The sequence below is a fragment of the Suillus bovinus genome (assembly GCF_016758785.1).
Source record: "Suillus bovinus strain UH-Sbo-P2 chromosome Unknown EDB93scaffold_47, whole genome shotgun sequence".
Lineage (NCBI taxonomy): Eukaryota > Fungi > Basidiomycota > Agaricomycetes > Boletales > Suillaceae > Suillus > Suillus bovinus.
This window is the reverse complement of record NW_024542103.1, coordinates 154,838-174,595: the sequence shown is the minus strand read 5'-3', so window position 1 is coordinate 174,595 and position 19,758 is coordinate 154,838. Positions and strand designations below refer to the sequence as shown.

The 19,758-nt window shown below is 47.0% G+C and overlaps 6 protein-coding genes across 6 annotated transcripts; 3 read left to right on the top strand and 3 right to left on the bottom strand.

Moving 5' to 3' along the window:
• Window positions 1-6,227: 6,227 nt before the first annotated feature.
• On the bottom strand, window positions 6,228-7,704 carry EDB93DRAFT_1089483 (aspartic peptidase domain-containing protein; the record flags this gene model as incomplete). The annotated part of the gene is made up of 6 exons (XM_041446211.1): window positions 6,228-6,464; window positions 6,514-6,632; window positions 6,684-6,817; window positions 6,874-7,204; window positions 7,257-7,385; window positions 7,434-7,704. 6 exons carry the CDS (start codon window positions 7,702-7,704, stop codon window positions 6,228-6,230), a joined length of 1,221 nt encoding a protein of 406 aa, XP_041305522.1.
• Window positions 7,705-10,483: 2,779 nt separating this feature from the next.
• Window positions 10,484-13,169, top strand: EDB93DRAFT_1294649 (MFS general substrate transporter; the record flags this gene model as incomplete). The annotated part of the gene is made up of 16 exons (XM_041454599.1): window positions 10,484-10,781; window positions 10,829-10,905; window positions 11,020-11,048; window positions 11,102-11,137; window positions 11,354-11,479; window positions 11,529-11,569; window positions 11,622-11,654; window positions 11,710-11,789; window positions 11,842-12,019; window positions 12,073-12,149; window positions 12,202-12,244; window positions 12,300-12,324; window positions 12,443-12,501; window positions 12,553-12,745; window positions 12,795-12,928; window positions 12,979-13,169. Coding segments are annotated over 16 exons (1,620 nt in total), but the record flags the coding sequence as incomplete, so codon positions are not given.
• Window positions 13,170-13,250: 81 nt separating this feature from the next.
• On the top strand, window positions 13,251-14,028 carry EDB93DRAFT_633881 (uncharacterized protein). Its single transcript, XM_041456927.1, has 5 exons — window positions 13,251-13,399; window positions 13,451-13,556; window positions 13,627-13,705; window positions 13,761-13,941; window positions 13,991-14,028. The coding sequence occupies exons 1-4, from the start codon at window positions 13,331-13,333 to the stop codon at window positions 13,927-13,929; spliced, it is 423 nt and encodes a 140-aa protein (XP_041305520.1). The 5' UTR covers window positions 13,251-13,330; the 3' UTR covers window positions 13,930-13,941; window positions 13,991-14,028.
• A 27-nt stretch (window positions 14,029-14,055) lies between these two features.
• On the top strand, window positions 14,056-15,066 carry EDB93DRAFT_1252549 (acid protease; the record flags this gene model as incomplete). The annotated part of the gene is made up of 6 exons (XM_041453296.1): window positions 14,056-14,073; window positions 14,128-14,349; window positions 14,385-14,431; window positions 14,488-14,587; window positions 14,670-14,780; window positions 14,830-15,066. 6 exons carry the CDS (start codon window positions 14,056-14,058, stop codon window positions 15,064-15,066), a joined length of 735 nt encoding a protein of 244 aa, XP_041305519.1.
• A 323-nt stretch (window positions 15,067-15,389) lies between these two features.
• Window positions 15,390-16,270, bottom strand: EDB93DRAFT_1159675 (uncharacterized protein). The gene is made up of 2 exons (XM_041450007.1): window positions 15,843-16,270; window positions 15,390-15,811 (listed from the first exon to the last, which is right to left on the bottom strand). Exons 1-2 carry the CDS (start codon window positions 16,215-16,217, stop codon window positions 15,539-15,541), a joined length of 648 nt encoding a protein of 215 aa, XP_041305518.1. The 5' UTR covers window positions 16,218-16,270; the 3' UTR covers window positions 15,390-15,538.
• EDB93DRAFT_1159672 (Aldehyde/histidinol dehydrogenase) lies at window positions 16,231-18,851 on the bottom strand. Its single transcript, XM_041450006.1, has 12 exons — window positions 18,767-18,851; window positions 18,630-18,713; window positions 18,513-18,578; window positions 18,145-18,461; window positions 17,693-18,086; window positions 17,359-17,636; window positions 17,223-17,297; window positions 17,118-17,173; window positions 16,966-17,064; window positions 16,832-16,910; window positions 16,557-16,775; window positions 16,231-16,503 (listed from the first exon to the last, which is right to left on the bottom strand). Exons 3-11 carry the CDS (start codon window positions 18,552-18,554, stop codon window positions 16,679-16,681), a joined length of 1,437 nt encoding a protein of 478 aa, XP_041305517.1. The 5' UTR covers window positions 18,555-18,578; window positions 18,630-18,713; window positions 18,767-18,851; the 3' UTR covers window positions 16,231-16,503; window positions 16,557-16,678.
• Between the last annotated feature and the right edge of the window lie 907 nt (window positions 18,852-19,758).

Sequence of the window (19,758 nt, the reverse complement as noted above, 5' to 3'; positions counted from 1 at the left end):
AGATCGAGACTAAAGACTTATCCGCGAAGAGCAGATAAGAAGATAGAATATAGACTGCTGGCGAGGCAGAAGGGATCACTCTTGTGAGAGTAGGAGGTCAAGAACCAAGTAGATTCAAGTTAAGGAATACAGTACATGGTAGCGAGTTTATATAGAGGACAGGAAGCATATTAGTGGGTGATAACTAATACTACCAAGAGAGGTAAGCGGTAAAGGGTAAGACTATAAAAGGAAAGCACGTTCGAGGTAAGACACGAGCGAACGAGAACGTGCAGATAAGAACATGAGTCAAAGATCGAAATAAGAGATGAAACATGCAGGGGCATGACCGTGCAGCTGCGGAGCTAAGTATAAGTACACATGCGTGGCTGCGCACCGAGTCATAGGTCAAGAAAGGGAACTGGGCAAAGGGGACGCAGCATGTGTCGTATCATAGGTTACCATCCGGACGGTAAGGGCAAAGGGACTGTCCACAGGATCAGTCAGGTGGTGGGACAGAGCACGGGTATGCTTTGTCAGCGAAGGGGTCTGGCCAGATGTACTGGCTCTGTTGAAGCGACAGGTAGAGAGCAAAAGGAAATGCGAGAATGACAAGGATAACAAGGGCGAGGTCGGGGTAAGGGTGTGATGCAAGGGCTGATATGAGGAGGATGAGGAGAAAAATGGTAGGGGCCCAAGCGTCTAGATGTTCTTGTAACAGCAAACTGCTGACGGCGGTAGTTGCGGACCAGTTAACCTATGTACTTGAACATCGCCATCTCCTTCCCAACATGCACTTTGGGGGATGTCCGGGACGATCCACCACAGACTTCCTTCATTTGGTGAAGGAAACCATCAAGAATGCATGGCATTCACACAAAGTTGCTTCGGTTTTGTTCCTCGACATAGAGGGTGCCTTTCCCAACACAGTGACCAGCCATCTGCTTCACAACATGCGCATGAGGCGCATACCATGTGAGATAGTACAATTTACAGAACAAGTACTAACACATTGTCAGACCCAGCTGAAATTCAATGGTTACACTTCGGATTGGTTCCCTGTCACCAATGTCATTGGACAAGGTGAGCCATTGTTGATGATCCTCTATGTCATCTATAGTTCCGATCTGGTTGATGTTGTGATCCCAAGGCAAGGACAGCAAGCACTGAAAGTACTAACCCTAGCATTTGTAGATGATATGGCTTTCATCACCATAGGTAATACATTCAATGAAACCCACAATATCCTTGCCAACATGCTGGAATGCCCAGAGGGGGGATATGAATGGTCAAGAGCTCATAATTCTCGTTTTGAAACTAACTAATTTGCGCTAATGGATTTCTCTATGAACAGACTCAAACCACAACCTAATATGCACATCCAAGGGTCTGTCATCTGCCCAGTCCAGACTCACCAATTCCTTGGAGTCATACTGGACCAAGAACTCCGCTGGAAAGCTCAAGTCAACAATGCAGTGGCAAGGGGTTTGGCATATGTTATGCAACTGCATTGTCTTTCTACATCTGCCAAAGGCATTCCCATGCACCTCATGCAACAGCTATATCTAGCTGTAGTGGTACCTAAGATGCTTTATGCTGCTGACCTATGGTTTTCCCCGATCTTTTGTGCAGGCTCTAACACTCTTCAGCAGGGGATCTGTCGGTGTCGCAAAATGCCTAACGTCAGTACAACACCTGGCAGCCATTTCAATCACTGGTGCCATGAGGACCACAACAACAGACATGCTAGAAGCCCATCCCAACCTTCTTCCCACTACCCTCCTCCTTCAAAATGCCTGCTTCCATGCTATCATATGTCTTACTGCCCACCCAAGTTCCCACCCCTTGTTCACCCCAGTATGCAAAGCAGCAAGACGTTATGTAGTGTCACACCGCACCTCCCTCCATCACCTTACTTACCATTTCAACATACATTCTGACATGGTAGAAACTCTCAATCCAGCTTGTCGGCCCCCATCAGCTAAGAACCCCTGGTCCACTCACATTGCCACCAACAAAGAGGAGGCTGTAGTGGAATGTGAACACCTTACTGACCAGATCCAGATATATAGTGATGGTTCTGGCTACAAAGGCAAAATATGAGCGGCGGCAGTATTGTTCAGAGCAGGAAGGCAACCAAGGACTTTACAGTACCACCTAGGTTCAGAGGAGGAACACACAGTCTTTGAAGCAGAGGAAGTGGGGCTTACCTTAGCAGCATGCCTCCTAGCCACCGAGCATGACCCTATCTTTCCCATCTCCATCCTGGTTGACAATCAAGCTTCTATTCAAGCGGGTGAGAGTTTCTATTCAAGACCTGGTTCATACCTAGCAGATCATTTTCACAGGATAATGCATCAGGTGGCATGGAAAAATGCCAACTCTAATGTCACCCTGTGTTGGGTACTGGGACACACCAATATGCATGGTAATGAGGAGGCAGATAAACATGCCAAAGTAGCTTCTGAAGGTCACCAACACGACAGCCTGACCCATCTTCTCCCTCACTACCTACGCCATCGCACCCTCCCATTGAGCATCTCTGCCCTACTCAAATTGCACACCAAGACCACAGCTGAGCACTGAAAGACCATATGGCGCACATCCCCCCGTTTTCACCACATCAACCGCATCGACCCTCACATTCTCCACTGATCCTTCCTCAAACTATCAGCCACTTTTCCGAAATGTCTCACTAGCCTATATATCTTCCTAAGGACAGGACATGCTCTGCTCAATAAACACCTATATCGCATTCGGAAAGCCAACAGTCCTTTGTGCCCCCACTGCCCTGGCATTGTTGAATCAGTGCATCATTTCCTCCTCGCCTGCCTGCACTATCAATGTGAATGACATCATCTCACCCTAGCCCTAGGTCGCAACACCTCGTCCACTCAATATCTTCTCTCAGATCCAGAAGCCACCTCTCATCTCATTTCATATGTCAATGCTACAGGAAGACTGAAAGCAGTACTAGGTGAAGTACCCACCCCTCAAACTGAACCAGATTGATCACCCATTCTCTAATCTAGTGTATAATGCAAAGTGTATTCACCCTGCATCTACAACCACCCACTCATCATCCTCACACCACCCTATCACTCTCCCTCATCACCTATCTCTCTCACTCATACACACAGAGTCTTCAGCACTACCATAGCCCCCTGGATTACAAAATCGGGAACACAGGACCTTTGCTCATTATTAGGTCTAACAACTTCCATTCGTTCCCAATCATGACCAACCCGACTCCTGTACCTGTCCGCGAAAGCAGCTGAGTATGTGTTATAATTTCCATATAGCCAGCACACATACTGCACATATGTACACTACAGTCATCTCATCTTCGAAGAGTGGCACGTCTAAAATGGCTGGCAGGAATGGCGGACTGATGGGGGTACGCCTCACATCAGGACATTTGTGCCCAGAGATGCGAAGGGGACACCGGGGGTCCCCTAGACTAGCTAGTACTGTCCTCCATAGAGTATCTCTCTCCATAGGACAAAAACTTTGATTTAAAAAAAAAAAAAAAAAGACAAGAGGACGGGAGGACGACAAGAGGTGGTGTTTTATACAGCAGACAGTAAACCATAGGAGATGGGGCACAGAACACCAGACACAACAGCAGATGAGAAAATACATATATTCAATTGTACTTTTACTTTTGTCAAAACCCTGCTCAAAGAATGTAACTTATTTTGAAATTTTGATCACAACTCAGTGAATAAAATATAATTTATTTCAAAACCTGCAATGATTATTAAGACACCCAAAGTAGGATGAAGCTGAAGGCCAGGAAGCCAACAAAGAGCATGAAGCACTCTTTTTGCTTCCTGTGCCAAAGGCACAACGGGTGTGTGCTAGTAGAACTGTGAGCGGCTGGATGCCTTGTGGTTCGAGTGTGCTGGGACCCTGGCGGAACTGTAGAGTCTGTCGCTAGCTGCACAAGAACACAAATTTTGTGCTTCCTGTGGGAAAAGTTGTGGTTTGCTGATGTGGTGTCCGTGGTCCTGAGTCCTGACCTAATTTTAGCTTAGTAACAGAGCACGACCGTCCGGGCTTCCATATCACGGCGGCGATTTACCCGCGGGTAATCGTCCTTTTTACTGAATCAGTAGTACAGCCGGCTCAGTTCAAGTATTGCTAACGTGGCTCGCCTTCAAGGCTTGCATGTAGATTGCCAAGGAGATGTATTTCATTCACAGAGCTGTATGTCTTTTCTTTCTCCGCCGATTATAGAACGAGAACAAGTATAAGATCAGCGGCCAAGTTGAAAGGGCTTCAGGGGCGAACATTTTCGACTATTGCAGTGAGTAGCCCTCTTGTGTCAGACTATGTCTATTTCATTGAAGCAATATTCAATAGCTTTAATCATAGCAACTTCGCGTACATTGGACAATCAGACTTTTGTCGACGGTGTGTGGTTCCCTCGCATGTTCACATAGTTGCCTAAAACATAGTTATACTAGATACCATGAAGCTCATTCAAATCCTTTACCTCACAATCCTTCTCGCTTCCAGTGCCACTGCCAATCCTTCTAGGGCGGAGACAGCAGCAGCGGCTGACGTAAGTATAGCGTGCCCTGTCCCGTGCCTCTCTAGAACATTTCCGGACTGCCCGGAACAGTCACCATTGCCTTACAATTGGGGCAATAATTGCTGGGTGTGTTGTTTGTTTGAATGAAGAAGTTAGTTGGACTTCTCGGTCATTTTTGCTCTCGATGCGAGTAGAGTGTGCCGTATCGTTTTCCAGAAGGCCGAGTACAGACAAGATACCTCGATCAAGCACAAACAGAGATGCACCATTGGCTCGCTTCTGACCTGCTACGTTCCTGATAAGCTCTGACACACTGAAGGCGTGAATTGACCACTATGGCTGCGCTCCGCTCAGAGGTGGCTGACAGTCGTGCATTGATCCGAGGCCATGGTCCATACGGTGTAGCGTAGTGGGCGTGGTATCGTTCATCGCAATCGACTCGTACAGGAAAGTATTGGTTCCCCCGTATCTACTGTTTATTCCAGGTATACTCATTTTGCAGGGCATCACAGCGTCCAAAGATCATTCAATTAAGGCGGACCTAGAGAGTGAATTTGAAGCTTGCAAGAGAAACCGAACTCTGCGAACCATTCGAAACGCAGTGCCACAACCTGCAAGGTTGTCCTTGCGTGTCCCACACAAAGACTCACGCGTAGGCGATGACCCCGATTTCAGACACTGAGGGACTATAAAAGATATGTGGTCATTACGTGTATTGCCATCTAACCAAAGTAAGGCGCGAACCTAGGCCCTGAAAAGTGCCAGTGAATGCGGTCTGTTTTATTCTGCCACCTGCTCAAGACATCAGAAGCGCACAAATCAGTCGGTGACGCAAAACGCAGCGTCACTACCTGCTGTTTTTCTTGCCGTTTGCAAAACAAAAACTATGTAAGGAATGTCACCCTGCTAGCCACGGATACCAGCTATCGAATTCCCTTTGTACTCACTTGGATAAAAAAAAGTCGGTCCTCACTTTCTGTAGCTTCAGTGAATAAATTCCCCCTCACTCATTCTCTCATGGTACGAATCATCCCCGCCAGACTCAATAGCAGCACTACAAATATATCAAGTGACGGCGCTGCGAAGGAAGATAATATTGGTTTTTCTGGGAGAACATTACAGTCAACGACGAGCATCGAACTAAAGTAGGATCCGAACCTGGATAGAGAAGTTTTGGACAGCGAACCTCGAAGGGTATGAGTTCAACTGGGAAAATCTCATCAAGTGAGCTTCAAAGATAACGATGCGGCGACCTCGAATAGTGCCAGATACCAATAAGGCGTTGCTCTGAAAGGCAGATCCTGACATGGAGGTACAGCGCTTGAAAAGTAAAGTAAAGTTTGGAGGTGGGAGTTTAGAAGACGACGAGGTAGTCTGCAGGATCTCTAGAACAGCTGTGATTCTATGTCTGGTTGGGCTATGAGTAACACTCCTGCGTCGTTCACTCTGAGCTGTGAACTACATGAGAGGCTCCTAGTGGACCTAGAATTCTCTAAGTATTTGCATGGCTTGGTTACCTTACATTCATTCAAAGGAGTATAAAACTTGTGCTAGCTTCTTACTGTTACTAGTAGTTGTCCGAGTCTCCGACGCTGACACTTCGGGATCTGGCGATTATCGAAGTCACGAAACAGTCCTATGTCTACCTCCAAATGTTTGTGCTGTTTTGCGGTTTGGAAGCTGGTCTTTTGTGGACTTGGGCAGCTCCGTTTTAGTTGGTGGTGGCATCAGTGTACATAGTGTTGGCAAAACCGACGCGGGAACGGGAGGAATCAAACACAGTCAAGAAGCGCTCGATGAATGCGTAGCCATTGATAAAGTCATAACCTTTGCTACTTGGCATACCGATGTCGGCAACGATGAGATAGATGCCACTGCTACTACCGCCAATGTAGCTGTTAAGAGCACGAGGCCAAATCTGGGCGTTAGGTGTGAGAGAGAAGGTTTCCTGTGCAAACGATAAACAAGGGATGCGAAAGCTGACAGGAATGACGTACGCCAGCAATATTGAAGTTCAGGTTCTGGAGGGCTGCGTACTGGGCAGAAGAAATGAGGAGAAGACCAGTCGCCGCATCTGGAGTACCACCGGTTGCAGACTGGTAGGTGTTGAAGGCATCTATCGAAAACTGATTAGACGATGATGACTTGCTGCACTCTAGATACATACAGGTGGCAATATAAATAAAGGTGGTTCCGGCATCGACGATACCCGCAACGGGGCCCATGATCATCGAGGATCCGTAGGAAATGCTCTGGTCGATACCCCAATAGTTCGATGAAGGATTCGCATTAGTGGTAGGACTGAAACAAACCGACCACTATCAGCCTGGATTGACCTAGGAATTGAGGTAGCTTACGTGTACGTAATGGGACCGACATGCTCTTTTTTGACAGTTCCACCGAAGGTGAGCTCTCCACTGGCGGTCATCTCTGCTGAAGTGGCGGGCTCGAAATACATACTGACAATCTCGCGATGAATGGTGCCTTGGCTATGCAGGTTGTTAGTGATAGTCGGGATCGTCGTTCCACTTTCATCTGGCAGGGAACCCTTTGTCAACCCTACAGGCCCGAGGCCAAGGATACCGTCTGCGTCGCCCCAGTCGCCCGTCGTGTGATAAGCCACACCAATTGACTGTTGAGCGATGATGAGCCCATTACCAAGGTCAACAGTGTCGATGTACTCATATCCTATAAAAAATCATGAGTATTTTCGACAACTCGGGATATATTTGTGTCATACCAGAGAAGGAAGCACGTTGGTAGGAGACTGCCACACTCTCACCTGTGAAAGTACTGGTGCTGGTGCTTACGTACGGAGTTTTGGCGCCAACCCATGTGTTCGCGGTAGAGGCATCGACAATCAAGTCGTCTTCAATAATACATTAGTAGCTGTATATTTTATCCGTGCTGAACTTACAAGTTGTGGCGGGGCTGCCAATGCCAACTTCGAGGAGGTATACACCAAGACTGTTGCCCAAAGGAACGCTATGGCCGCCGTGCTTCAAGGATTGGTCTTTGATAGCAGTGACGCGAGCTTTATCCTGTTGGACGAGGTTAGTGGTACCATTGGAGACATTTAGCCTCCTGGCGATGGGGAGGGTGATGGGGGAATCGTTAACTTCAACGAGCGATCCCATGATTGACAAAGCTAGGAGGATAATCGTCAACAAGGATGCAGCGGACAACATGGCTGACTGGAAAGCAACATTATACTCATTAGTCTATTATATATGCGCTGGCGAACGCGGATATCGGGCATCTATGCCACGTATGAAATGCTCACTCTCGAAGAATCGATGAGAGAATTGTGGCGGTTCGAGTATAATGGGTGCAAAGATTCAACCTCCTGATAAAACAACAGCGACAAGTAGGTCAATGGTTTTTAAATTTTAATCCAAGATGGCAGGAATTTACTAGTTGCGTGTTTACCCATGGTTCATTGACTTAGAGATGCTCACTCACCAAGAATACAACTCGGAAAAAACGTTAGTGTCAGGAGTTGGTGTAGCAAGCGTTGCTGACTGGAGAGCAGTTGTCCCGGGCCCGGCTGTACGGTATCGATATCAGCATGCAATTTTGTTCCATGCCATCAGAGTTGGGTGTATTCATGTAGTTTGAGTATCCTATGGCAGCTAGCGCTGATCATAGGCACATGAAGCGAAGATTCTTTGTGACAATTCAAATTGAAGGTATCAAGGTGTTAATTGTGTGTCGGACAGAGCACTGACCGAGCACAGATTATTGTAGGATACAGCAGGCCGAAGGTGACAGTGCTTGAGGATCTGAGGTTGGCCCTTGTATAGTCACCTCGGGCAAGTTGTCTGGGATGAGTACGGGATGAGGATCGCAGAATTACAACGAATGTGATGATAATGTAATCATTCTATTTTCTTCCCGACACGTGCTCTGTTCCTAAGCAAAAATACGATCAAGGACTCCGCACGTTTTCGACTATTGCAGTGAGTAGCCCTCTTAGAAGACTTAAGACTTGTGTCGGTGCCTATTGAAGCCACATTCAATAGTTTTCCTAAGATTTTTTCATAGCAACTTCGCGTACATTGGACAATCAGACTTTTGTCGGCGGTTTGTGGTTCTCTCACTCGTTCACACCATATCCTGAAACACAGTTTACCAGATACCATGCAGCTCGTTCAAATCCTTTACAGTCTATTCCGAAAGTCTTGACTCACATGTTTGTGGCGGTTCAAAGATAGTGAAAATGCTGAAAATTCATTCTAGTCAGTTTCGAGTTTTGTAGGCCTACATATGAGTCAAAACTTTCGGAAATGACTGTAAGTCTGTATCTCACAATCCTTGTCGCTTCCAGTGTCACTACCAATCCTACTAGGGTGGAGGTACCACGGTCACAGAAAACTATAGAGTGCATTGGCACAAACTGCTCTAGAACATATCCGAACTGCCCGAGAGAGTCACCGGTGCCTTTCAGTTGGGACATGAACTGCTGGGTGTGTTGTAGCTACATAAGTTAGTTGGACTTCTCGGTCATTTGCCAGTGTGCTCTCGATGCAAGTAAAATGTGCCACGTCGTTCTCCAAAAAATCGAGTACTTAGCACAGACAAAATCCCTCGATCAAGCACAAACAGGGATGGATCATCGACTCACTTCTGACCTGCGTTCCTGATAAGCTCTGACACCTTGAAGGCGTTACTTGACCACTATTGCCGCGCTCCGCTCAGAAGTCGCTGACAGCCGTGCATTGATCCGAGACCATGGTCCATGCGGTGTAGCGTAGTGGGCGTGGTATAGCATGACATAGTGGACCCAGGTACACGCCGTGAAGTTCGTTTTGAAAGGGATGCGAGGTGAGAGGTACTCGCGCTCAGTCGTGACTCGTAAGCATCGGACGACAGCGAATGACCGTGCGCCAAGCCGAAAATTGTCATGACGGGGACTCGGAGAAGACTAAAAAGGGACTCCGGCTGGATACCACTGAGCAGCAGTATGTTCAGTGCTGCGCCCATGATGATCCAATGTTTGAAGCAGACTGGAGATGACACACCATTATCGACTACCTGCACAATCTGTTACATAGGAGGAACCGCGGCAATTGGAGTACCACGTCAGAGCGGATGATGAAGCTATGAGACGCGGTAAAAGATTTAGAAGCGCTTCAAATCGAAGCGATGAAGAATGTATGTACCCTAAATCTCACGAGGTGTTACAGTCACCGTGCATTCGGCGACTCCCGAATTAAACGACCTTTCGATCATCGATGTGTAAAGTTGAAGCTCTCCGAGTCGCGTGAATGCCTCGGAGTCAACCTGACATGGTACAGCATTAATGACTTCCCCGGTTTCGTATCACGTTAGTACTGCGCTCCAGGAAACGTGATTGACACAGTCAAGCTAAGTACCACCTTCCCGAACCGTCCTGATTCTTGCCAACTGTGATAGTAGGAAAGCCGGAAACCGCGAAATGAACCATCTCTCATCCTACCTCTTTGAATGACCTGAATCGACAAGTAGGGTGCGAGCATGAAATGATATGTCGATATAGCAACGTTCGATTATCACCATCAATTGATTCGATTCGATAGCGGATAATGGAACACATGCCAGGAGGCCCAGGACCAGCCTTAAAATGTTGCTGCGGACCGACGTCTCCAAAGTTTGGACTTCTGTGCAAACTCGGGTATAGAATTCTGGGTTTCTAATTCCAATAGGTTCACGCAACTGGTATCCTTCCGTGTCATGCATTTCATTGATGACGTGGCAATAGTCACACAAAGGCACAACTAATCATCCACAAGTACGTCCGTGGAGCAAATATTTGTATCATCACAAGTTCCATCTATCGCAGGGTCAGCGGATATTTTGTATCTCGATACCCCCAGCTTTGTCATATAGTTCCCCCGTCCCTACCGATCTAAGATTTAGTCAAAAGGGCACTCAGGCAGGTATCATTACTGCAATGCTGGTCAAATCAACCTTCATGATTGGACAATTGCACTTGTCGTGGACCTTTTAAAGCCTCAGTCGCACGTCTATTTGGAAAAATTAAAAACTCCTTCCTGTCGCTCTTCTGTCACAACTGACCTTGTGAACACTATCCCCACCGATCATATGAATTCTATCAGCTCTGAACACAACCGGTGTGACGAGGAGCGGCCGGAGGACTCGGTCTTGGATCTCAAAAATGTCCCAGTGCTGACGCCAGAACAGGAGAAGAAACTGTGGAGAAAGATTGACCTGCGGATAATGCCTATCCTCAGTCTGATGTATCTCCTGGCTTTCCTTGACAGAGGTGCGTAGTGATCGCAACAGTTGATATCGAATACGACTCTTCAACAGGTAACATCGGTAACGCGATGTTGGAGGGGCTCATCACTCAACTGGACCTCACGGGAGAGAAGATCAACGTTGCATTGGTCCGTTTTTTGTTCACGATATTGCCAATCTTACAGCTGGATATAGATTGTGTTTATCGTAGTAAGTAATGTTATTCTGACGGGTGTGGGATTTTTTTGAAGTAAACCGTAAAGTCATATTGCATGTTTGAATGTCCCTCCAAGTTCGTTTGGGGCCCATTGTGTTGATTATCTGCGCGCTGACTGCAATCTTAAGCCTGGTTCTTAAAGCGATCAGGCCATCCAGGCAAGTGTTCGTGTTAACATTTCAGCACTCAATGACTGACTCCCTGTATTTTAGATGGCTTCCAGGGATCAATGTAAGTCTCGCATGATGGCGGCTGAATTGATCTCACGCTCGATAGTTTGTATGGGGGGTAGTTATGTACGTCATTCAGTCTTAATACGTTCCAAAATTACTTGAGGCAGCCTATTTCCAGGACGCTCTCGGCTTTCGTGAAGACGTGAGATTGGGCAGTTTTCGCCAATTTTTTGACTTAATATTGACCTTACACTTCAGGTACCCTCAGTTTGTTGGAGTGCGAATCTTGCTTGGTATCTCTGAGGCAGGGTTGTTCCCTGGTGTGGTTTATTAGTGAGGATAAGTCACGAACTTTTGTTGGATATTGCTGACGGATCTGCAGCCTTACTTTTTGGTATCCGAGACACATGTTACAATATCGAAGTAAGCCTCCTGTACTTGGTTATCCGTTTGGGATGTTGAAGTGCTCCGAAAGTTGGCTTGTTTTTTGGTGCTGCAACGGTTGCAGGTATGTCGTCTCGTTACATCATTGGGATTTTAATATGGAAACAAACAAATCTCAGGTGCTTTCTCTGGTTTACTAGCCTTTGGGATTGGTTATATGGGTGGTATGGGGGGACTCGAAGCATGGTCTTGGATCTTCGTGAGCTCGTTCATGATCAATGTCAGAAGTGATACTCAAAACTCATATACAGCTGATTGAAGGCCTTGCAACGATAGTTGTAGCCATCATTTCTGTCTTTGGCAAGTGCAGCACGCATCTATCACACAGAGGACTGACATATATATATTGTTGTTCAGCGCTGGTCGACTTTCCGGAAACAGCTAAGTTCTTGACCCCGGAAGAGCGTGCCTTTGTTCTCTGGAAGAAAGGTAAGTAAAGTAACAAATTTTGAGGGGGCAGATACGAGTTATATTTCTTTCAGAATACGATAATTCATCAGTCGGCGAGGAAAAGCAGTTTTTCACAAGGCATGTCTGGGCGGCTTTCAAAGACTGGCAGGTAAAATGCTAATTATCTCTTTATCGTGTTCGTGCTTCAACCAACTTGTCAGATCTGGCTTCATATCTTCGTTTACATGTCAATCGTGGGCCCTCGTAAGCGATACACTTTTGCTGTTCAGCGACGGCAGAAGCTGATTTAGTCACTCAGTGTATGGCATCACCCTGTTTCTCCCGTAAGTTGACTGTTAGATCTTTGATGATGGTGTGTGTTTAACCTATCTGTGTCAGAACTATCATCCAGAGGTCTGTTGTGACAAGCTGATTGTGATCCACTTATTCAATTGCAGTCAGCTTTGGATATAACACGCCAGTCAGCCAGTTGCTCACCGTGCCACCATATGTTGCCGGAAGTCAGTTTTCTTACCCATCTGCAATTTCACTCAGTAACCTGTTCCATTTAGCTGTCACATTGCTCGCTTTTGCGCACTACTCGGACAAGCTGAAAATGCGATCCCCTTTCATTCTTGCCGGCCTTACAATGTGCCTCATCGGCTATTCGATAAACATATCCGCCGCACCCAATGGTGTCAAGTATTTTGGGACTTACGTCATTGTCATGGGAAGCTATGCATCGTTGCCTGGTGTCATTTCTTGGTATATCATTCAGTCGCGTCATGACTAAGGCTGACATACGGTAATTAAGGCTCGGAAACAATCTTTCCGGTCAGTACAAGAGGGGTATTGGCATGGCCCTTGAAATGTCCATCGGAAACCTCAGTGCTATAGTTGCAGCCACCATCTATAGATCGCAAGACGCACCTCGGTTCATATTTGGGCGTAAGTTTAACTTCGTTGACGCAAGGATCGTGTGCTGACCCTTCTTTCAGATGCATTTGAACTCATGTTTGTCGGGATCGGATTCACCTTTTTGCCGATTTTGGTGTTCACATACAGGAGGATCAACGCCAAGCGTGACGCTGCCGAACGCCTCGCGAGAGAAGGGGAGAAAGTGCAATATTCCCACCAGGAATTGCGGGAGTTAGGAGATCGTGCGCCTGACTTCAGATACACATTATAAGTAGGAACAAATTTATGCGTTATGCTTTGTATCGACTTCGCAAAGAAATGGTGTTTACTGTCTCTTTGGAATTGAATGTTCGATGATCATAATGAATAGGATTACTCCCGGTTAGGGTCAGTCCCAGGACGGGTCATGTGATCATTTTTCACCTTTATATCATGTCTGTTATAGTCACTGTCACAACCTACTGGTTGTTGATCCTGCTACCATTCAAATATCTTAGTAACGTATTCGTATTCAAGTTGCACTCTCGTTGCATCAAACCCACCCCTGACCAGCCCTGTCTCTTTCGTCATTCGCAGCTCGCGTATCATCTCCCTGGTGTGTGCTCATTGCGTGGCTGCTCGACACACGTTCACCGTGACCATTCGTATTGTTGTCCTGGTGACCCATTGATTCTAGGATCGGTAGAATATCACTGATCATTATACAATTCTTTTCTTTGTTGTCACAGCTTATCCCCTTCGGCCTGCTGTATCCTACAATAATCTGTGCTCGGTCAGTGCTCTGTCCGATACACGATTAACACCTTGGTACCTCCAATTTGAATTGTCACAAAGAATCTTCGCTTCATATGCCTATGATCAGCGCTAGCTGCTATAGGATATGCAAACTACATGAATACACCCAACTCTGCTGGCATGGAACAAAATTGCATGTTGATATCGATACCGTGACTGTACAGCCGGGCCCGGGACAACTGCTCTCCAGTCAGCAACGCTTGCTACACCAACTCCTGACGCTAACGTTTTTCTGAGGTGTATTCTTGGTAAGTGAGCATCTCTGAGTCAATGAACCATGAGTAAACACGCAAATAGTAAATTCCTGCCATCTTGGATCAAAATTTTAAAAACCATTGACCTACTTGTCGCTGTCTCCTACTATGTTGGTTCCTTCTCTGGTATGACACACAAATATATCATGAACTGTCGAAAATGCTCAAGATTTTTTGTAGGATGAGTACATCGACACTGTCGATCTCGGTAATGGGCTCATCATCGCTCAACAGTCAATTGGTGTCGCTCATGATACGAAGGGCAACTGGGGCAACGCAGACGGTATCCTTGGCCTCGGGCCTGTAGGCTTGACAAAGGGTTCCCTGCCAAATGAAAGCGGAAGGACGATCCCGACTATCAATAACAATCTGCATAGCCAAGGCACCATTCATCGCGAGATTGTCAGTATCTATTTCGAGCTCGTCAATTCACACAGGAAACCGTCAATGGAGAGCCAGAGCACGCCGGTCCCATTACGTACACGTAAGCTACCTCAACTCCTAGCTCAATCCAGGCTGATAATGATCGTTTTGTTTCAGTCCTATCGCCAGTTATCATCCTTCATTGAACTACTGGTGTTTCGAACAGAGCATTTCCTACGGCTCCTCGATGATCATGTCCTCTGCGGGTATCGTCGATGTTGGAACCTCCTTAATTCATATTCCCACCTGTATGTATCTACATTGCAGCAAGCCATCATCGTCTAATCAGCGTTTGATAGATGACCTACCAGTCTGCAACCGGCGGTACTCTAGATGCGGCTGCTAGTCTTCTCCTCATTTCCTCTGCCCAGTACGCAGCCCTCGAGAACCTGAACTTCAATATTGCTGGCGTACGTCATTCCTGTCAGCCCTCGTATCCCTTGTTTATCATTTGTACAGGAAACTTTCTCTCTCACGCCTAACGCCCAAATCTGGCCTCGTGTTCTTAACACCTACATTGGCGGTAGTAGCAGTGCCATCTATCTCGTCGTTGCCGACATCGGTATGCCCAGTGGCACAGGTTATGAATTTATCAATGGCTACCTATTCACCGAGCGCTTCTTGACTGTGCTTGATTCCTCCAGATCCCGCATCGGTTTTGCTACCACCTCGTACACTGATGTCACCACCAACTAAAATGGAGCTGCCCAAGTCCAACAACAGTCAGATTCGAACTGCGACGACATTCGAATCTGAACGTTGAACGTTGAACCTCTGAGCTCAACCCGCCAGCAACAGCCACTGACTTCCTAATACCTTTCATAGCTCTTTCTGATTGTCCAGTACTTCATCGACCTCAATCCTATTTACTTGTATTCTTGTTTATTGTCCGTTGGTGCGAAACCCTTTAGTGGACACCTACGATATGGTCGTATTTGTTACATCCTGGCTTATACATGGTGACTACTAGTATTTTATCATAATGGTTCAGGTAAAATGTGATAATGGAAATGCCATTACATAAACTGAGGGCGAATGTCAAAGAGTTACAATTGATTGATCGAGTTTTGAGTTCGTGGGTTTGAAACATGAGGTACGTGCGGGGAGTCTCACATGATCGATGCTGCTTCGCTCGAGCTCTTTAACTGGCCATGAGAGCATTGCTTGGTTACAAACTTGCTGATTTGCTGAAAGGTAGTTTAATGGGGACATTCTTTCTTGTTCGGAGTGACCTGGGTAGCATGTTGCCAGCTGATACTTCGCCTCTCGCTGCCTTCTTTGCCTGTACGTCTGCCGCTATATTTCCCGCTATCCCTCCGTGACCTGGCGTCCATCTGACGGTTAGCTTCCTCCTGTCTTCGATAGGCAGCAGCTCCTTGAGGGCGTTACGGAGTATATTGATGACTCGGACGTAGTGACCGGGTTGGGATTGGAAGGCTTCCTATGCTCCTGATTGCCGCCTGGTTGTCTACCCCTAATGCCATCGTGCCTTGTCCTCCTGCTTCCTTCAGTAGCTGGAGCGCTAGGATAATTCCGACTAACTCTGCCTCATGTGTCGTGTGCTCTTCATAGCCTCCTAAGTAAAATCTTCGCTCTTTGATCATTTTCTTTCCCTTCATCAAAACCGCTGCTCCGCCCACTCCTCCGCCCACTGCTGATCCATCTGAATAGACACGTAGGGTCTCGCTTGCGGCTTCCTGTTCCCTGATTGCATCCTTCTTGTTCGGCGCTATGCTAATAGTGATGTCTGAAATCCACTTGGGGTAGCGGCGGCCGTTGGCCAGCGGGAGTGTGCTTGAGACTGTTGCCAATCTGAGCGTAGCTTGGAAGCAGATTTTGCATACCATTTGCTCAATGCTGGATGGGGAGAATATCAGATCTCATTCTATATGCAACGTCATATTACAAGACCAATGACTAAGAAACATGTAAAAATAAGAAAAATGCTTGGCCTGCGATCGGTAATGTAACAAGTTAACGAGTGACCTTCGCGAAGAATGGAGCCTCGAGAGTCGAGTCGACTGCTGTGCCGTGCTTAACGAACCATGTCGGAATAAATCTGTAGTGTTTAGTAGTGTGACCAAACGAATACCACACTCAAATGCTCGAAAGTGTCATATAAACAGACTAAATCTGCCTTCGGAGTTAGGAGTCCCACTCGTATATGTAGGACAGCAGCTACTCACGATTATTGAGGCCTACGACCAATTGAACTACTCGCTTGGTTTGGTAATTTCTCTCTTCGCGTTACCCTAAAGATGATAACTTAAACACGTCGACATGATTGATTCCAACCACGAATGAGGGATTACGCGTCGGGAATTTTCGCTTTGAGCGCCTGGGAGAAGAACTCAAGTGCAGGCGCTGAGTAAGGAGGGTATCTTCCCTGCAACAAGCCCTCCGTCCTTCAGGATGTCCGGCGTTAGTCAGGTAAGTTCGACATGGACAGCCTCACACCCACCTCGCGTCTGCAGGGACATTTATATAGCCCCTTTGATGGGTGAAGGTGTCGAAGGAGTACTTCCCAAGGTATGATCCATCTGCAATGAATGTATGCTAAGCACTTCTCTCAGTGACACGCGGAATGCAACATACAGCCAGATTGCCCTTGACCACCGAAAGGAATTTCATAGACAGCAACCTGAGCGAAGGTTTCATTGAGAATTAGCTGCCCGCTCTGGGTGCGCTGCACGACTTTGGAACACAGTTGATCAACATGCATGATATACGTGGAAGGTGATCCCTACATTTGTTTTTCGTCTCCTCCTTTTCCGTGAAGACGTAAATGACGAGGGGAGTGGAACTATAGAGGATGAACGTTTTTACTAATAGGCAGCCTTCAAAAGACTCACCCAGATTGTATGTGTGAGATGGCGGCGTCAACATTTGCTACTGGAATGATTGGTAATATAGGACCAAATATCTCTCTTCAATCACGGTTTGAACAGTCAGCTAGATGGCGCTCAGAAGGGTACGAGCTCGACTGACTCTTCCATCAATGGGTCGTCCAACTTTACGCCGGTAACAATTGCTGGCTCAATGCGGAGATCCTGCCCAGCTTGTCCTCCGATCACGACCTTTCCTTTAGTTCGGGATAGGAGACTCTTGTCACGTTGGTAGTGCTGAGTGTTCACCACGGGAGCCATCTCAGAAGAGGAGTCAAGCGGACCCTTTGGCCAGAACGAGTCATACGCTTTCTTGAATGCCTCCACGAGTGCGCTTTCGTGTTGTTCCTGCACAAAAACATGATTCGGTGCGATACAAACCTGCCATAAGAGTACGATTATTTTGGTAATCTTGAGAGCCATAGGATAGACTTTACCTGTCCTGCATTCTGTTGCTTCCCCCATAGAATCCTCCTCGCAGCAATCTCAATGTTCGTGCTGTCCCCATCGACGAAGACGGGTGATTGTCCGCCGAGCTCGAGAGTCACTGGCGTGAGCTGCTTTGCTGCCGCCTCTGCAATGATTCGTCCGACGCTCGTACTGCCCGTGTAAAAGATGTGGTCCCATTTCAGACTAAGGACGTAGGTGGTCTCTTCGATGGCTCCGAGACAGACGGCATAGGCATCTGGATCAAGGTATTGTAGAATCAGTTTCGCCATGAGGGCTGCAGAAGCTTTGGCATGCTCTGAAGGTTTGATCAAGCACGTGCAGCCCGCAGCAATTGCGCCAATGAGGGGCAAAATCGTAAGCACCCATGGAAAGTTCCAGGGACTAGGGGTAGATTGTTAACATGCCGTCAAGACAACCTGGTTGGATGATAACGACTTGCCTGATAATGAGCACTGCGCCCTTAGGTGCCTTGAAGATGGTTGTGTCCCACCCACTGCGCCAAGCTTCTACTTGCGGTTTCTCAGGAGAATTCCACTTATCAAGATTCTCGACAGCATGAAGGGCACTTGAAACCATTGGACCTAGTTCAGGGAGGATTGCCTCAAAAGGGTGCCTCCCAAGATCAGCTTTCAGGGAGGCCATGATAGAATCGGAATTTTCCTGGATAAGGCGGGCAACCTGGAGAAGTTGCTTGCGGCGGTATTCCAACGGAAGAATGCGACCCTCACGGAAGGTCTTCGACAACCTGGTGTGAATCTACAGGGAATATCAGCGTTTATGATGAGTGCCATATGACTGATGGAAAACCTCTGTGATATGTTGCTTCGGGGTATACTTCAAAGAGGCCATGTTTAGAGTTCTGCCAGTGGGGATCTGGAAAGAAACTGAATATTGTGTACAGAGCTGACATCTTTGATAACTCACGAATTGCCTTTATGACTGAAGGAAGTGGTTCCACTCTCCAGCTCGATCCTGATCCCCGTTTCATATATTTCAACTTTCGTCTCACTTGAAAATTATTTTCAAGTTAGACGACCTTATTGAATCATCACCTGACTTACCCAGTCAGACCCAGCATAAAACTATTCTGGATCATCTAAGAGGTGCCACCAGTAAAAAGAGGCTATGCCATCAAGTACTTCGTCATGTATGTAGCTACGATGGGACTTCAGCTTTATTGTGATTACATCACTCTGATCGGAACATGCCCGAAACTTATTCGGCCCGAGTACTTGCCTGTTTGTTCAAACCTACTCCCTAGACGCGGCCACATGTGACAGTTGCTCAAGCTTCAAGGGCTGGCTAGGCTGCTCCATATTAGTGCCGTACCAGTTTTGGGAACACAATTGTGACAGACAGTACACATAGGCCGCTGCTGGGAACTACCTACTGTTTAATTGTCTTCTACATACAACGAGCGAGGATTTAGAAATCGAGGACAACAATTAGGAAGTGGTTGTTGGATGTGTTCTTGATTCGTAATGTCATCACTTGACAGACCAATTGAACCGGCAGATACACTTATACGGTCACTTGTAACATACAGAGATACGTCAACTGTCTAGAGACCCAGACTAATGAAGTCACTGGATCGCTGTGGATGAGTAGTAAATGTTTGCCGGTTGCTGCTGAATTTCCGTTGAGAACCGTGTCATTGAATGATCATATTCAGCATCATCAAGACTCGAGCTGCACTCGAACACATCAACGATGAGAGATCGTACTACAATCGATGCCCTGCTATTGCGCGGTGCGATCCAAGGGATGAAAGAGTACACACTCGAAAATCCCTAAGGACCTCTGATGTGTATTTTGGGCGACCGTGGCACATGAGGTCGAGATATGAAAACCAGGGTCCATCACAACACAGGTGTCCTTGGGGTTCCATTGTGCCGCAGAGGCGACCGTGACCTTTCAGGAGACGCAAATGGCGGTGAAACAGGTGTGGTGAAAAACACCGGTCGCGGCTGCGTCTCTAGGCCACTCCCAGGGGACGGAATCCCGGAAGGGTACACAAATAACGGCTGGGCCACATACGCTGGGTATAATGGCC

What these genes read in the sequence shown, in the direction of transcription:
- EDB93DRAFT_633881 (XM_041456927.1), top strand. Translation starts at nt 13,331, where the DNA reads ATGTCTGTTATAGTCACTGTCACAACCTACTGGTTGTTGATCCTGCTA. An exon ending in CATTCAAATATCTTAGTAAC is followed by an intron (nt 13,400 to 13,450) that starts GTATTCGTATTC and finishes ACCCCTGACCAG; the next exon opens with CCCTGTCTCTTTCGTCATTC. An exon ending in GATACACGATTAACACCTTG is followed by an intron (nt 13,706 to 13,760) that starts GTACCTCCAATT and finishes GCCTATGATCAG; the next exon opens with CGCTAGCTGCTATAGGATAT.
- EDB93DRAFT_1159675 (XM_041450007.1), bottom strand. Translation starts at nt 16,217, where the DNA reads ATGGTATGCAAAATCTGCTTCCAAGCTACGCTCAGATTGGCAACAGTC. An exon ending in AAGGCACGATGGCATTAGGG is followed by an intron (nt 15,812 to 15,842) that starts GTAGACAACCAG and finishes TCAGGAGCATAG; the next exon opens with GAAGCCTTCCAATCCCAACC.
- EDB93DRAFT_1159672 (XM_041450006.1), bottom strand. Translation starts at nt 18,554, where the DNA reads ATGGCCTCTTTGAAGTATACCCCGAAGCAACATATCACAGAG. An exon ending in AGCAACAGAATGCAGGACAG is followed by an intron (nt 17,637 to 17,692) that starts GTAAAGTCTATC and finishes CTCTTATGGCAG; the next exon opens with GTTTGTATCGCACCGAATCA. An exon ending in TGGTCAAGGGCAATCTGGCT is followed by an intron (nt 16,911 to 16,965) that starts GTATGTTGCATT and finishes CATTCATTGCAG; the next exon opens with ATGGATCATACCTTGGGAAG.